Here is a 17,479-nt window from a genome sequence, read left to right on the forward strand (position 1 = left end):
GCCTTTTGCATTTCAGTCCATTGCAGTCATTATTCTTTTTGATACTTATTAAATTGTCCCTTTTTTTGGGCTGGTGGTAGTCCCCTCAATTTGTCTTCTATGTTCTTTTGACATGACTCCCCAGTAACATAGCTTTCTTTCATTTTGGTGTGACAAAATTATTCTCACTTTATCTTTTATATCTCTTGACCCAGAGTCATCCATTTCTCCCAGGTGGGGCTTATATTTGAAACTACTGTTTTCTCTATCTTGTGGTATCTAGGCATATGTATAGGTAGCATATATCTTCCATGTAGGCATTCACACAAAAATCTCTTGTATCTCATTTTCAGCTGCTCTGAAGAATGGCTCCCATTGCTTGGGGTGTTCTTCGTCCCCCCAAAATTGAAGTTCTGTGTATCATATAGTTTGTATTTTACATTAGGTCATCCCAAACATACCATGTAAAGTTTATAAAAATCCGTAGATCAGTTTACATGAGGTAGTAACAGAAAAATAGAAGCTTATTTTCATTCCTATAAATAGGCCAAAATGCTTTTAACTTGGTTAGAAAGAATAGTTTGGGGCAGAAAGGTTTAGAGGAAATGGATAAAGATACAGTTTGATTTTGACATAAAGAATTTTTTTTTTTTTTTTTTTTTTGGCTGTGTTGGGTCTTCGTTGCTGCGCACGGGTTTTCTCTAGTTGTAGCAAGTGTGGGCTCCTCTTCGTTGTGGTGCGCGGGCTTCTCATTGCAGTGGCTTCTCTTGTTGCGGAGCACGGGCTCTAGGCACGTGGTCTTCAGTAGTTGTGGCTCGCAGGCTCAGTAGTTGTGGCGCACGGGCTTAGTTGCTCTATGGCATGTGGGATCTTCCCAGACCAGGGCTCAAACCTGTGTCCCCTGCATTGGCAGACAGATTCTTAACCACTGTGCCACCAGGGAAGCCCTGACATAATGAATTTGTGATATATAATATATCTGGTTAGAGTTATTTGATAGAAATTAACCCTCAGGCCTAAAGATGAAATAAAACTACTCTATATTGTTTTATCAACATAAAACTAAAAAGCTAAGAGAATAAGTGACTTGCCAAAGTCACGTAAAAAGTAGCAGAGCCAAGTATTATATGAAAGATATTCAGTAGTTTCAAACACAAATATGAAATTCAGAACATTATTCTTTCACACAATTTTTCTTTATCTCCTTTGGTGAGCCTATCGAAATGCAATGAATGTCTTTTTTTTTTTCTCATTAGAGTCCCAAGAGTGGCCTGAAAGAGAGGATTTATCTAGAGGAAAACCCAGAGAAAAGTGAAGTAATTCAGGACACTGTGAGTATGAACTCCATGAAATGATAATGTTTTCTTTAGCTTTCCTTATACTTAAGTGACAGAGATATATTATATTTGTGTGTGTGTGTGTGTGTATATTTTTTTTTTTGGAGCAAAAGCTTAAACTTATTAAAGGAACTTAATAAAGATTTGGTAAATGGAGAGCTACTCTATAGTTAGTAATATTAGGTGGTTAAATTTTTTTTATAATAAAGTGCACATATCATAAAATATACTATTTTAACCTTTTTTAAGTTCATCGGCATTGTTACATGCACATCATTGTGCAGCCATCACCACATCTATCTCTAGAACTTTTTCATCTTTCCCTACTGAAACTTGGTGTCCACTAAAACACTAACTCCCCATTATCCTCTCCGTTCAGCTCCTGGCAACCATCATTCTACTTTCTGTCTCTTTGAATTTGACTAGGAGCCACATATAAGTAGAATCATACAATATGTGTCCTTCTGTGACCAGCTTATTTCACTAAGCATAATGTCTCCAGTGTTCATCAGTGATTTAGCATGTATCAGAATTTCCTTCCTTTTTAAGGCTGAATAATTATCCATTTTGTGTTTATACCACATTTTGTTTATCCATTCATTCATCAGTGAACACTTGGGTTGTTTCCACCTTTTGGCTGTTGTGAATCATGTTACTCTGAACATGGATGTACAAATAAATATCTGTTCAAGTTCTTCCGTTCAGTTCTTTTGGGTGTATACTCAGCATGGAATTGCTAGATCTTGCATCTTCTTAATTGAATACTTTTAGCATTCTGAGTTTATTTTTTAATTAGGACTTGTATAAAGTTTTATAGTAAAAGATTTAACAGCATATTGTGATTCATCTATTATTAGCAACATAAGGACTGTTGAAAAATCAGAAGTATCACATCAAAATAAACAAAGACAAAATAAAAAGTTGTCTCACTGATACTCTAAACAAATTTCTGTTGTTTTACCTGATTTTTTTAAAAAAATATTAAAGGCTTATGGTTTAAAAAACAAGAGTAAAAAAGGCGGAATCAAGTTCAGGAAATGCAAATACATAGAGTTGCAACACACTTAAGGAAGAAAAGCTACAGCTATGTATTATTCACTTAATTTATAACTTGTTGGTCCATGTATATAGTTTCAACTGTAACTACTGTGCAGATAACTTCCAAATCACTATCAAAGAGAGCCTCACTCTCTTTGCTCAAATCCAGATCGTACAGCATTCAACTGCTGTCATATTTAAGCCAAACTCATTTTTTTCATATTTGTTCCAAATTTTCTATTTCTCTTAATACTGTATGGTCTCTGATTTCAGTGTTGGTAGTATTCAAATATCCCTTATTTTTTGCACTATACAGTAATGTTCCACCGCTGCCTTTTTCATGTGAAATCCAAATTTGTAAGTGAATTGACACATAGATGAGCTATTGCACCGGAGTGAGATCTACCGACCTACAATTTATTTTTACAGTCTTGTTGTCATTGTTTCTATAGCAGTGTTTGTGTGATTACTTGAACATTTTATTGCATTATGACAGTGATTTTCAACTAGGAGTGATTTTGTCCTTTGGGGGACATTTGGCAATGTCTGGAAACATTTTTGATTGTCATGACTGGGAGGCTGCTCCTGGCATCTAGTGGGTGGGGAGAAGCCAAGGATGCTGCTCCACATTTTACAATGCATATGACAGCCTCCACAACAAAGAATTATCTGGCCCAAAATGTCAACAGTACCGGGATTGAAAACCCTGCATTGTGTGCTTATGAAAATGAACTTTAAATGAAAAAATAAGGTTCAGTGACAGCTTTCAATTATATGACCTTAATAGAAATTTTTGTATTAACCTCTCTGCTGAACTTACTTCTATTCTCATTTTTCCTTTGTCTTCTTGTCTTCATTCACTTTTAAACTAACTTTTAAAAATTGTTAACTATTTATGTAAGCCAGCTTTATTTCTTTCTATAACAAGGTCTAGATATGTATGAAATAATAAATGAAGTATACAGAGAGGGATTAGAATCAGATAACCAAGGGTGTAGTAAGCAAAGGGTGTTTATTATTTCCAGGGGAAATGTTCTCCCCCGCCCCCCGCCCCCAAGAAACAGTCAACACTGGAAAATTTGAGAACCACTCTGAAAATAAAGTACCTAAAGAAAATAAATAAAAAGAAATCCAGTCAGTTTAGTGAACCATGTCTTTGTGATGGTTTGGCTTTATCCTGTCTCTGAAATTGACCACTGGATAATTTTTCTGTTCCTTTTCTCTGAATGTCACCAGGACACTCAATCACTTATTGGGAGTCCCTCTACCCGTATAGCACCTCATATTATTGGAGCAGAGGATGATGACTTTGGTACTGAACATGAACAGGTGATGACTTTTTTTCTAAAAAACAAATTATTAATTTTCTGAGATGTTTGATTTCTTGCAAAAATGAACACTTTCTGGAGACTGAAATTATATTTACAAGGATTTGAAGCTAAAATCTTAGAACTAAGATTAATTAATTGGCTAATTACCCAGGTTAATTGCTTATTTTAGCTTTGACCAATAGAAATGGCTTCGCTTTTGAAGCTGATAAGAAGTCATTGATTTATACCTAAGTATCTCATCTTGGGAGAGGGGTATGTTATTATAAATTTTTTTAAAAATTTCAAATTCCAGTTGTTTATTGATGGTATATAGGAATATGATTGGCTTTATTCTTGTCCTTGTATCCCATGATCTTGTTAGTAAACTCACTACTTCTAAGAGCTTTTTAAAGTAACTTTTTAGGATTTTCTACATAGACAACCACGAACAGAGACAATTTTTATTTCCTTGTTTCCAATCTGTTTATCTTTTATTTCTTGCTCTTACCTTTATTGTACTAGTTAGGATTTCCAGTATGAGGTTGAATCGGTGTGGTGAGACAGGACATCCTTGTCTTATTCCTGATCTTAGGAAGAAAGCATTCAGTCGTTTATTATTAAGTATGATGTTAGCTATAGGTTTTTTGTAGATACTGTTTTTTTTAATTGAGAAAGTTTCCTTCTATTCCTAGTTTGATAAGAGTTTTTATCATGAATGGATGTTGACTTTTGTTGAATGACTGAGATGATCATATGTTGTTTTTTAAAATTTAGTTTCAATATGGTAAATTACATTAATTGATATTATGAGCATTTTGAAACAGCTTTGTATTCCTGGGATAAACCACAGTTGGTCATAATATATTTTCCTTTTCATAATAATGTTGGATTCAATTAACTCTTATTTTGCTGAGGATTTTTGCATCTGTGTTTATGGAGGATATTAGTCTGTAGTTTTTTTTTTTTTAATAATGTCTTTGGTTTTGATACTTGGGTAATGCTGAACTCTTAGAATGAGTTGAGAAGTGTTACTCCTCTTGTATTTTCTGAAAGAGATTGTGTAGAATTGGTATTATTTGTTTAGATTAACTTATATGATTCTAGGTTACCTTAAGTTTAACTATTGCTGTTTTCTGTGTTCAGTGTAGTTTGGGAATATACAAGTATTCTAGGAGTTGTCTTATTTAAAATCATACAGCTCCCTTTCCTACCACCATTTCTACGATTAGCTCGAAAGGAAGACAGCTATTTTGTTATTAGGCAAAAAGCCTTCCATTGCATTTTTAGAAGTGTTATTAGCCTGTTTTTTTGCATACTGATTTGTAGACATGTGAGCTCTTTGATAATCATCTTCTGGACTTTTATTCTCCCAGGATGGCCTTCCCTCCATCCGATTCCCAAGAGATTATTTTCAGAGGAGGAGAGTCCATAGCCTGTATTGCTAATAAATTCTAGTGAAATTTTTTTAAATCTTGAATTTTTTTAGGGTAGGTTAAAGTGAAATTTGGACAGTTACGTTTAATTGAGCTGACATTACATTTTGCATTTATATATTGGCATTATTGATGTATAATTACCTCTTTTTCTAGATCAATGGGCAGTGCAGCTGTTTCCAGAGCATTGAACTGCTAAAATCTCGCCCTGCTCACTTGGCTGTTTTCTTACACCATGTAGTTTCACAGTTTGACCCTGCAACATTGGTAATATATTTTATGATTTCACCAATTCAGAGTTCTTACATTGATTCATATACCATAAAACTTTTCACTTCAGCAAGATGAGTGGATGGACTTCTTTCAGGTTTCTAAACATATTAGATACGAAAGATGATTAAAATGTTACTAATTTATTTTTTTATAAGACTTGGTTATATGGTAATAACTACATTGTTTATGGTGACCTACTTGTTCAAGGCATTCCTAGTTGACGAGGATCCAGCAGATTACATTTTTCATGATTTCTCCCCCATTTCTTTCTCTACTACAGCTCTGTTATCTCTATTCAGACCTGTATAAACAGACCAATTCCAAGGAGACTCGTCGTGTCTTCCTTGAGTTTCATCAGTTCTTCCTGGATCGATCTGCAGTAAGTTACCAAGTTAATATTATAATCTTTGCTTTAGTACATTGAAGTATTGGCCTCCTACTTCTAGTCTTCCCTCCCATGTTTTTGGACTTCATTGTGCTTTCTGACATCTATATTATATCTCAATTACTGATTATTCTTGACTATAATTTTTGTATCATTTCTAAGTTAGTTGTAGGCATATGAATTCTCACGGTAAGTTTCAAGGGATATATATGTATATTGGGGTTTATACATGTGCATATTTAGGATGAGGGAGTGAAAAAGAGAACATAAATGATATACATATATATACATATATATTAGGATTGAAAGGGCAATATTTGTATAATTGAACTCTGGTTGGCCTCTCTGAAGTTTGGAGGCACAAGGGTAACTGAAAAGTGGTGGAAAAGATCTTACTAGTATAAATGATAATAGATAATAGTAGTGTTTTATTTTACCAATAGAAATCTTAGTAAGGTTTTAAACTAATATGTTTTTGTTTTTTCTGTAATTTTCTTTTTTTGTAGTACCTGTCTGGTTTTGGTATCAGGGTGATGGTGGCCTCGTAGAATGAGTTTGGGAGTGTTCCTTCCTCTGCAATTATTTGGAAGAGTTAGAGAAGGATGGGTGTTAGCTCTTCTCTAAATGTTTGATAGAATTCGCCTGTGAAGCTACCTGGTCCTGGGCTTTTGTTTGTTGGGAGATATTTAATCACAGTTTTAATTTCATTACTTGTGATTGGTCTGTTCATATTTTCTGTTTCTTTCTGGTTCAGTCTTGGAAGGTTATACCTTTCTAAGAATTTGTCCGCTTCTTCCAGGTTGTCCCTTTTATTGGCATAGAGTTGCCTGTAGTAGTCTCTATGATGCTTTGTATTTCTGCAGTGTCTGTTATAACTTCTCCTTTTTTCATTTCTAATTTTATTGATTTGAGTCCACTCCCTCTTTTTCTTGATGAGTCTGGCTAAAGGTTTATCAATTTTGTTTACCTTCTGAAAGAACTAGCTTTTAGTCTTATTGATCTTTGCTATTGTTTTCTTTGTTTCTATTTCATTTATTTCTGCTCTGATCTTTATGATTTATTTCCTTCTACTAACTTTGTTTGTTCTTCTTTCTCTAGTTCCTTTAGGTGTAAGGTTAGATTGTTTATTTGAAATTTTTCTTGTTTCTTGAGGTAGGATTGCATTGCTATAAACTTCCCTCTTAGAACTGCTTTTGCTGCATCTCATAGGTTTTGGATCGTCGTGTTTTCATTGTCATTTGTCTCTAGGTATATTTTGATTTCCCCTTTGATTTCTTCAGTGCTCTCTTGGTTATTTAGTAATGTATTGTTTAGCCTCCATGTGTTTGTGTCTTTTACGTTTTTTTCCCTGTAATTTATTTCTAATCTCATAGCGTTCTGGTCAGAAAAGATGCTAGATATGATTTCAATTTTCTTAAATTTACCGAGGCTTGATTTGTGATCCAAGATGTAATCTGTCCTGGAGAATGTTCCATGTGCACTTGAGAAGAAAGTGTAATCTGCTGTTTTCAGCTGGAATGTCCTGTAAATATCAATTAAATCTATCTAGTCTATTGTGTCATTTAAAGCTTGTGCTTCCTTATTAATTTTCTGTCTGGATGGTCTGTCCGTTGGTGTAAGTGAGCTGTTAAAGTCCCCCACTATTATTGTGTTATTGTCCATTTCCTCTTTTATAGCTGCTAGCATTTGCCTTAAGTATTGAGGTGCTCCTATGTTGGGTGCATATATATTTATAATTGTTAGATCTTCTTCTTGGATTGATCCCTTGATCATTATGTAGTGTCCTTCCTTGTCTCTTATAACACTCTTTATTGTAAAGTGTATTTTCTCTGATATGAGTATTGCTACTCCAGCTTTCTTTTGATTTCCATTTGCATGGAAAATCTTTTTCCATCCCCTCACTTTCAGTCTGTATGTGTCCCTAGGTCTGAAGTGGGTCTCTTGTAGACAGCATATATATGGGTCTTATTTTTGTATCCGTTCAGTGAGCCTGTGTTTTTTGGTTGGAGCATTTAATTCATTCACATTTAAGGTAATTATCGACGTGTATGTTCCTATTACCATTTTCTTAATTGTTTTGGTTTTGTTTTTGTAGGTCCTTCTCTTCTCTTGTGTTTTGCACTTAGAGAAGTTCCTTTAGCATTTTTTTGTAGAGCTGGTTTGATGGTGCTGAATTCTCTTAGCTTTTGCTTGTCTGTAAATGTAAAGCTTTTTTTTTTTTTGTAAAGCTTTTGATTTCTCTGTCAAATCTGAATGAGATCCTTGCAGGGTAAAGTAATCTTGCTTGTAGCTTCTTCCCTTTCATCACTTTCAATATATCGTGCCACTCCCTTCTGGCTTGTAGAGTTTCTGCTGAGAAATCAGCTGTTAACCTTATGGGAGCTCCTGTTCCCCTGTATGTTATTTGCTGTTTTTCCTTTGTTGCTTTTAAGAATTTTTCTTTGTCTTTAATTTTTGTCAGTTTGATTACCATGTGTCTCAGCATGTTTCTCCTAGGGTTTATCCTGCCTGGGACTCTCTGCACTTCCTGGACTTGGGTGGCTATTTCCTTTCCCATGTTAGGGAAGTTTTCGACTATAATCTCTTCAAATATTTTCTTGGGTCCTTTCTCTCTCTCTTCTCCTTCTGGGATCCCTATAATGTGAATGTTGGTGCATTTATTGTTGTCCCAGAGGCCTCTTAGGCTGTCTTCACTTCTTTTCATTCTTTTTTCTTTATTCTGTTCCACAGCAGTGAATTCCACCATTCTGTCTTCCAGGTCACTTATCCGTTCTTCTGCCTCAGTTATTCTGCTACTGATTCCTTCTAGTGTATGTTTCATTTCAGTTATTGTATTGTTCATCTCTGTTTGTTTGTTCTTTAATTCTTCTAGGTGTTTGTTCTTTAATTCTTCTAGGTCTTTGTTAAACATTTCTTGCATCTTCTTGATCTTTGCCTCCATTCTTTTTCCGAGGTCCTGGATCATCTTCACTATCATTATTCTGAATTCTTTTTCTGCTCGGTTGCCTATCTCCACTTAATTTAATTGTTCTTCTGGGATTTTATCTTGTTCCCTCATCTGGTACATAGTCCTCTGCCTTTTCATTTTGTCTCTTTCTGTGAATGTGGTTTTCATTCCACAGGCTGCAGGATTGTAGTTCTTCTTGCTTCTGCTCTAGTATGTTTTATTATTAGCCTTGCTATAGGGTAAATAACAGTTAGCCCTTAATACCTCTTGAAGAATCATGCTGCATGTCCCTAGTTCTTTCATATTTGCATTTCTCTTAGATGACTGTTTCACACCTTTTCTCTCTTAAACTCTCCATCACTTCCTCTCCTGTTCTTTTCTCAACTGATGACCTTGCTGTTTCTTTGAGAAATTTAAATTACACAGAAGATAACTTCTACCAGATATATCATCCTACCTCTATCATACCATATGCTCTGCCCTCTCTCCTGATGCTATATAGGGATTGTTCTGCTTTTATCTAAGGCCACCTCTTCCCCTGTTTATCCTGAGTGTATTTTCTTATACCTACTTAAAGATTAGTTATTCTAGCAGTTCTTCTCTCCTGCATCATCAGTTTTTTTGTTTTCTATTGAATCATTCATATTAGCATGCAGACATGGTTAGTTCTCTTATCTTAAAACAAACTCACATAGAAACATTTTGGCTCCACTTCTTCCTCCAGCACTTGCCCCATTTTCTTTGTATTTTTTGCAAAGTTACCTGTACACCTACACATGGCTGAATACAGTTACCTTCTCAGTGAAGCCTGAATTCCCTGACCAATTTACTTAAAATTTCATCTCCCCCGACTTTCTGTCACCTTTCCTGTGTTATTTTTGTCTATAGAATTTATGTTTTCTTTTTTAATTTATTTTTTGTCTATATTCCTACTCTTCTACCCCAAATGTAAGCTCCATCAGGGCAGATATTTTTGTTCTGTTTGTTCACTGCTATTTCACCAGCACTGAATAGATCCTGGCAGAGTGGTCACTCAGATAGTTACTGAATGGATTAGGTAGGGTTCTGATTACACTGCCATTGTTTAAAATATTACACAATATATTTATTAAGATAACTTTCTTTCATGAAGAAATGACAGTATATTTGTATTTCACATTTCTTAAGAGTGCTTGCTCCATGCTAAGTCAGAACTTTATATTTTGCTGCTCGTGATCTATGTAAGTTTATCAAAATGAAAGTGTAAGAACCCTGATAGATTAATTTGCTAATTATGCTTTTATGCCACAGGTCATATTTATTTCATATAAATACCCACATACAGAAATGAACATATATATACTTTTTTGCATTTGTGCTAGAAATACTTTTAGGAAAGTTGATTTGAGCTACTTTTTGGCAACTTCAGTTAAAGAGAAAGCTTTGAAATCCATTTCACTGTTCTTCAAATAAATATTAGAGATCTCATAATTTTTAGCAGTGACTTATTTTCAAATGTAAAACTTCAGGTCTCATGTTAATTGTTTAAATTCTGAAAGGATATGACTTAAGTAGGTGTATAATACAAAGTAACCATGAAGAAGTTAATATATTTTCTCCAAATGCAAAACAATTTCTTTCCAAGACATTTCCCAAATTAACAGGAGATAATTATCTGGTAATGGGACCAAAAACTGCAGTTATTATGTGAACAAATCCTAGCTAAGAAGAAGTAAATTATGACACAGTCGTCTTAGTTCACGAGTAAGAGCTACACATGAAAGACCTAGAGATTTAAGACTCCAGAGCCTCCACATTGATATGCAACACTTTCTCATTGGGAGTGTGACTATTGCTGTGAGGGTTCTTTAGCTTTACACAGCAAAATGGTTGGGAATATCATGGTCTGTAGTGTGAGTATATCAAAAAAGTAAATAAAAATCATCATTATATATGAGTAAATTTTTCATATGATATACACGTAGTTGAGGTTTTACCTGTATTGATTCAAATGATGTATAACTGATTATCTTAACCAGTGATTCTAGACAGCCCAAGCCAATATTGATTCATTTTAGAAAACTAAAGCCAACAGGAATAAGTAAGGCACAGAAGCATTCAGTCATCTAGTAAAACAAGTGTAGATGTTTCCATTATAATATGATCCTTGGGAAAAAGGCTTATTTTCAAGTTTAACAATACAACATTCCAGAGCTATGAAATTTAGATGGGTGAAACCCAAAAAATGAGCTTATACATGAATATTCTTGTAAAAATAGATATTCAAGTTGTATCTCTTTATTTTGTATAAGTCCTTATATGCATCCTGAAAAACTCTTAGTACTATTTCACTTTTTGTTTGCATTTTTGTTTTAGCACCTGAAAGTTTCTGTTCCTGATGAAATATCAGTAGATCTAGGTAAGTCTGGAGCACCAATATGCTGGAGAATTACATCTCTATAGATACGTAGTTCAGCTCCTCCCTAAGGTTTCTATCTGTTACGTGGTGACTAGTAGGTGATATGACTCACAGCAGAAAAAAAGCCTATAATACATTTAAGGGTAAATGAAAGATGAATTCTGAGATGAAATACATAAAATGCATTGAACTTCTCTTTGTCTTACTTCAAGTTAAGTTTGCACCAAATCGTGCCAGTTATAATGCAAAAAACATGCCTTAGATCAGGTGACTTCTTCTATTTATGCAGAAAAAAGAAGACCCGAGCTTATTCCTGAGGATCTCCATCGCCACTATATCCAAACTATGCAAGAAAGAGTCCACCCAGAAGTTCAAAGGCACTTGGAAGATTTTCGGTAAGCTTGGTGGTAAGCTGATATGGTTGTTCTGAATTAATTTTCTTTTTAAGCAGGAAAAGGTTATACATTAAGTCCTTGGCTCAGCATATCGTCTTTAGCACTGTTACTAAAGCCTAATGCACATCTGCAGTCAGAAGGTTGGCGTGGTACTGAGAGCGCATAGTCCCCATTCCTTACGCTGTCAGCAATTGTGCTTAGCATTAGTACTCTGTGCTAAGTGTGTCCTTCAGGATATGCGTTCTGTTGAGTGATGGCCTCTAGAATTTTCTTCCTCCAGTGTCCTAGGTGACATGGGCCCCCAAATAGAAAACTGTGACATTTTGCCTGTTGCTAGAAATTCACGGCTGTGGAAACTCTGATGAAACATCTCCAGAGGGAGGTAGTTTTTCTCTAGGCTACCTCAGGAAATTTCTCCTATTCCCTTTAGACAGAAACGTAGCATGGGGCTGACGTTGGCTGAAAGCGAACTGACTAAAATTGATGCAGAGAGAGACAAGGACCGGGTAACTTTGGAGAAGGAACGGGCATGTGCAGAGCAGATTGTTGCCAAAATTGAAGAAGTGTTGTAAGTAACAGAAATACATGTAGAAAGGCCCTCTCTACTAAGATGCTAATTGTGCTTAAAGTGAACAAATTTAGAAGGGGGGTCAGGTTGTCTATGTGGAGCTGTTTATTCTGTCGTAATACTTGAGAAGCTGGAATTTTACATTTATGCTGATACTTTCGATGACGTTCTTGTATTTCTTTTTCTGGGTGTTGGTAAAATGAGTAACTATAAAATTTCTAACTGATCAAAAACAGGTTGAATACTTATATTGGCTTCAATTCACAGACTTTGGAAATGTTTCTTGCTATCAGACATTTACGGTTGATGACATGAGTGTGAAAAGCATATGGTTCCTTCAGGGATTAGAATTTTTCTGATGTTTTATTCCAGGTGACAGAGATTTGGGGTGGGTCCCAAAGCATTTGGCTCTGTTCTGCTGTTTCAGTTATCTGAGTTTAATAACAGCTCTTTTATTAAACTTTAATGTTTCATTTTTAAATGTTTTTATTTTTAGAATGACTGCTCAGGCTGTAGAAGAAGATAAGAGGTAATATAACTACTTTTTTCCTAGAATTTTTAAGGAAAAAAGAAACTATCTTGTCTCCTGCCCTAAATTATGATTTCTTTCTTTTAACATAAAAATATAGACTGTCTCCCTCTGGTGGCCTGTATTTTACTTGACTAATATTCTAGTATCTTGAGTAGAATCCTTTACTATTCACAGTGAATAGATAGCTCCTTATTTTTCACTTGATGAATTCTAAGAATTTCAGCATTGGGGTTTTGGAAGTCATTTGATATCTTTATTCTACCCACCATCCCTTCCCAGAAGTCTTATTTTACTTAATCCTTTCTCCCTCAGTTCAACAATGCAATATGTTATTCTCATGTACATGAAGCATTTGGGAGTAAAAGTGAAAGAACCTCGAAATTTGGAGCACAAGCGAGGTCGGATTGGATTCCTTCCAAAAATCAAGGTAAGACTAGAATAATAATAGTGTGTTAAGGTCTCCATGCTTCTTTACATCTGATTGCAGTGCTTTCCTTCTTCTTAGTATTTACTTTTTCAGCAAATTAGTGCTAGGCATGCCAATAGGAATAAGATGTGGTCCCTGTTCTCAAGAAACTCAAAATCTAGTGAGAAATCCAGCCATACAAGCTAATTTATTAGGCAGTGTGAAAAGTGAAACTAGTAGTTTATACAGAGAGCTGTCCCTAACTGTTCTGGCCTCATACTTTTCTTTTATGGTACCTGTCAGTGTTTGTAATTTTGTATGGCTTGGTTTCTTTTTTGTTAGATTGTAAATCTGGATGAAGATAAGGACCTCCTTCATTGTATCCCCAGCTTTTAGCATAGTGCCTTCGTACATTATTAGCTTAGTAAATATTGTTCAACAGATGAATGAATTACTTAGAACAGGCTCCCAGTAAATGTGCTATAAACCTACCTTTTACTTTCCAAAATTGTCAGTTCTGAAGGGTTTGAAAAGGCATCTTGAGTTTGATGTGTACATAGTACTGTGTGCCAGCCTCTAATGAGTGCCCTGTGTGTGTCTTTCATTTACATTTAACCAGTTTCTTTCAACTGACCATTAGAATGTGTTTCTGTTTAAAAGCAACAAAAGAAATCTACTCTGTTACGTATGTGTTATCTTTTTGATTGTACCTCAACTCTAGCAAAGTATGAAGAAAGATAGGGAAGGCGAAGAAAAAGGGAAGCGAAGAGGATTCCCCAGCATCTTGGGACCCCCAAGGAGACCAAGCCGTCATGACAACAGTGCAAGTACGTTGAAGTTTAAAATGCTGCATTCCCACCATTCCATGCCGTCTTTACATCTAGGCTCATTTAGCTAGAATGGGTTGCTGGAAAAAGGTGTTCCAGAAATGTTTCCACTGAACTTCCGTTGTTTCTATTCAATGTGATTTCTGAACTAAAGCCCCATGTGACTTCACAGTTGTCATAAACATCTTATTTAATGTCAGTAGAGTATTCCATTAGTTGTCCATAACATAGTTTACTTACCTGTTCTGATTTTGTTTGCATTCAAATTCTGATTGTTAAATTTATAAAACAAGATGTGCATGGATTTCTCCACCACACTTTGTTTTTCCTCTTTATACATACATTACTCACTTACTCCATACTTCTGCAGTTTTTCCACCTCTTCATTGTGTTTTATTTCCTGATGTCCCTCCACCCTCAGGCCTATTGGAGAGGCAGTCTCCTAGAGAGGGCTGCAGGAGAAGTAGGGGTGGGCGAGCTGCTGTGGGGAGAGAAATTAGCTCATATAGTGGTCTTCAAGGTGACAGGTACCACATTTGACAATATTGGCATGGGCTGGAGTTGGGGGGGTATTGTGATACAGTGAACCTGAATGTCCCACACAATGAGGACCTCTCACTCAAAATGTCAGTGGTGCCCCTTGCTGAGAAACACTGAGAAGATGAAGGAAATTTTTAGAGAAGAGGTTGAGGAGAACAGAGCATTTCACAGATGCTGACCATGAGTTCCAAGGAATACAGAAGAGGAATTGTAGGAATTGGGGAAGGAAGAATTTTAGGATTAGAGATGTACAAAGCTGTGTGGGGATGTGCCAGGTTATGGGGGACGATGAGCTGAGAGTCTTTCGCTTCTCATGGTGACTGATGTGAACAGTGGTAATGGGCAGCATAAGGATTATTCTGCATGGTCTCTGAGGCATGTCGTGATGATGAAGTTGTGAGTGTTAGCGAGAAGCTAGGGGCTTGCTAAGAGCTCACAGAGCTAAAAGGCTTCATCTTCTCTCTTACAAATGAATACAGCTTCGTACGTGTCCATCTCCGGCTCTCGGCATCCCCTCTGCCCCCACCCACTGTTGCTCTCCTCAGCTCCTTTTCTCATGCCCCTTCTTCTCCTGCCTCTTCTCACCCGCCTCATCTTCTACCATCTCCCACCCTTTTCTCTTCATCCTCCTTCACCTTCTCCTGCCTTTCTCTCTTTCTCTCTCTCTTTCTTTTCTCTCTTTTTTTCTCTCTGTCTCTCTTGCTCTCTCTTTCCTACCTCCTTCCTTCCTTCTCTTTCTATCTTCCTTTCTTTCCTTTCCCTCCCTTCTTTCTGTCGATCTGTTTATCTATCTATCTATCCCTCACTCTGTATAATAATTCACGTTATATTTTTCTAGGGCCCACCATGTTCCAGACATTTTTCTAGATTCTTTTCATCATCTTTTTTTTTTTTAAGCTGTTTTGCAGCATGAATTATTAACTGTTGCTTTCTGTTCAGTTGGCAGAGCCATGGAACTACAGAAGCAGCGCCACCCTAAGCACATATCCACACCCTCATCTGTGAGTCCTGAACCTCAGGACTCTGCTAAGTTGCGCCAGAGTGGATTAACAAGTGAAGGAGTAGACACTGGATACCTGCCAGCCAATTCCATGTCCTCCATGGTTTCAGGGGCCACTCTTTCCCAGGAAGGAGGGAAAGAGAATGATATGGGTGAGCTAATGCTGTAGTTCAACTTAGCTAAGTGTCAGGATTTTAAAACAACTATACTAAGAAATAGAGTGGCAGGTTATTTAAATCGAGACTGAATCCCAGTTTTAGTTTTAATATTTTAATATTATATAACCAGTGACAAATCTGTGCTGAATGGTAATTTTGAGTTCTTATCCATTCAAAAAATGTTTATTACGGACTCCTCTGTCAGGCATTAGCTCTGTGCCAGATGTTATCATACAGAGTAATATGTAGATTCTTGCCCCATGCAGCTTAGTCTTCTGGGAAGATAAGTCATACAAATAAAAACTTCAAATCGTGGGGAGTGTTGAGAGGACTGGTCAGAAGTCAGAGGCAGATGTGTGTATGCGGGGAGTGGGGTGCATCTAAAGAAGACTTTTTAAAAAATCTAAGATTACCAGGGTTGTTTTTTGTTTTTTTTTTTTAACGCTAAGGGGAAGCCAGTGGAGAGGAAGAGGTTGAAAATGCGGGCGCTGGACTATGTATCCAATAGAACAAAGTTTTGAGAAGGAGAGAAGCGATGATATGTGGGGTGTATGTGAAGGGCAAGGTTATTAGCTGAGAGTTAGGATTTAGTGAGAAGGGCAAGGGGATTTGAAAAGTAAAGAAAGATAGGAAGTAATTGTAGATAATTGAGGAAAGAGCTTATTACCATATTTCTTCATACTTGTTATAATGGGTTTCTGAAGCAAGTGATCTGGAAGAATTAGGTGGTTTTATTTGGAGAAGGAAATGCTTCTCTATATTGGTGATTTTGGAAGCAGTTCAATTTCTGATATGACAAGATCAAGGATAAATCTGTGGGAGTGGTCACCAAGGTGGCAAAGAGGGGGTTACTATAGATGAAGAGGGTAAGGAACAAGGAACCAAGGGTTTGAATACCTTTATACCACCGACTTTGAGATCACTGCATATGGTAATAGCACAGAGAGGAAGACTGTGAGCCAGCAGCCAAAGGTTCAGTGTTGCTAGATGGTTGTTGGTGGGGGGAGAACATGTGATATTATTCAGAGAGTGAGAGCCTCAGTAGAGCAAGGGATTTTTATAAGAAGGTAAGATAATAGTCTAAAAGTAGTACTGAGGAAAAAGAAGGGTCTCTATCTCATCTCCACCCTGCAGTACACAGTGTATGACTGAAACATCAGTCTCTGTTTGAGAGGGCTGTAGCAGAAGAGGTTACCTTCCATGGGATACGAAAGTTTTTACTCAAGACAAAGAAGTAGGGGTGATATTTGTAGAGAAGTGTGGAGGTTCTGTCTTATATGGAATTCTGAAGATGTAGGACTGAGTAATGCATTAATTCATGGCTCTCATGTCTCATTGAAATAAAAGCATGGTAGGTAATGAATAAACAAAAATCATAAAGAGAAAAGAAGTAGAGGAAGAAAAGATATTATCATTCAGTAAGAGATTTCAACAAATTTTGGGGAGATTGAAAGTGGGCAAGAGTGGTTTGATGGATAAAACAACATAAAGGAAGTCGGAGCCTGTAGTTCGTTTAAGGAGTCCAAGGTGGGAGCCAGTCTGTCAATTAGAACCCAGGAGAGACTTTGGGCTCAGAGTTGGCATAAGTTATGGAGTACATGAGTAAGAAGTAAAGCTGAAAATGATGAATTAATTGAAGGTCTGTAATCAAAACAGTTATGTCAGCAGCTTCTGATCCTTACATTGTAGAATATAAGCAGTGTGTCATTCCTGTATCGGAAGAAAATGAATATGCTCTTTGTTATACAAGTTGAGTGAATTGTATAAGGAGTTAAGTCCTCCATGGTATTAGTGCCCTGGAGCTCACTTTAGGGGGCCTGGAGCATGACAATAGGCATGCCAGGGGCTTACCCTGCTCTGAGGAGCTTCCGGCTGAAATGGCCCTACTTCCACATAGCAGAACGGAAAGCCAAGTCAGCTGCCCAGTCTTTTATTCTTACATATGAACAGCAT

General features: G+C 36.5%; 1 protein-coding gene across 4 annotated transcripts in view; it reads left to right on the forward strand.

Moving 5' to 3' along the window:
* The window catches only part of ARHGEF12 (Rho guanine nucleotide exchange factor 12), a 144,397-nt gene that overhangs the window by 97,921 nt on the left and 28,997 nt on the right, over nucleotides 1-17,479 (forward strand). For all 4 annotated transcript variants that reach the window (XM_030839448.3, XM_030839438.3, XM_060304195.1 and 1 more), the window contains 11 exons: nucleotides 1,236-1,310; nucleotides 3,591-3,683; nucleotides 5,254-5,364; nucleotides 5,651-5,749; nucleotides 11,058-11,100; nucleotides 11,390-11,495; nucleotides 11,926-12,063; nucleotides 12,560-12,592; nucleotides 12,908-13,022; nucleotides 13,723-13,828; nucleotides 15,308-15,520. In XM_030839448.3, coding sequence (XP_030695308.2) covers nucleotides 1,236-1,310; nucleotides 3,591-3,683; nucleotides 5,254-5,364; nucleotides 5,651-5,749; nucleotides 11,058-11,100; nucleotides 11,390-11,495; nucleotides 11,926-12,063; nucleotides 12,560-12,592; nucleotides 12,908-13,022; nucleotides 13,723-13,828; nucleotides 15,308-15,520 — 1,132 coding nt within the window. The remainder of the gene's footprint in view (nucleotides 1-1,235; nucleotides 1,311-3,590; nucleotides 3,684-5,253; nucleotides 5,365-5,650; nucleotides 5,750-11,057; nucleotides 11,101-11,389; nucleotides 11,496-11,925; nucleotides 12,064-12,559; nucleotides 12,593-12,907; nucleotides 13,023-13,722; nucleotides 13,829-15,307; nucleotides 15,521-17,479) is intronic.

The sequence above is a fragment of the Globicephala melas genome, chromosome 8 (genome assembly GCF_963455315.2).
Source record: "Globicephala melas chromosome 8, mGloMel1.2, whole genome shotgun sequence".
In the NCBI taxonomy this organism is placed as follows: domain Eukaryota; kingdom Metazoa; phylum Chordata; class Mammalia; order Artiodactyla; family Delphinidae; genus Globicephala; species Globicephala melas.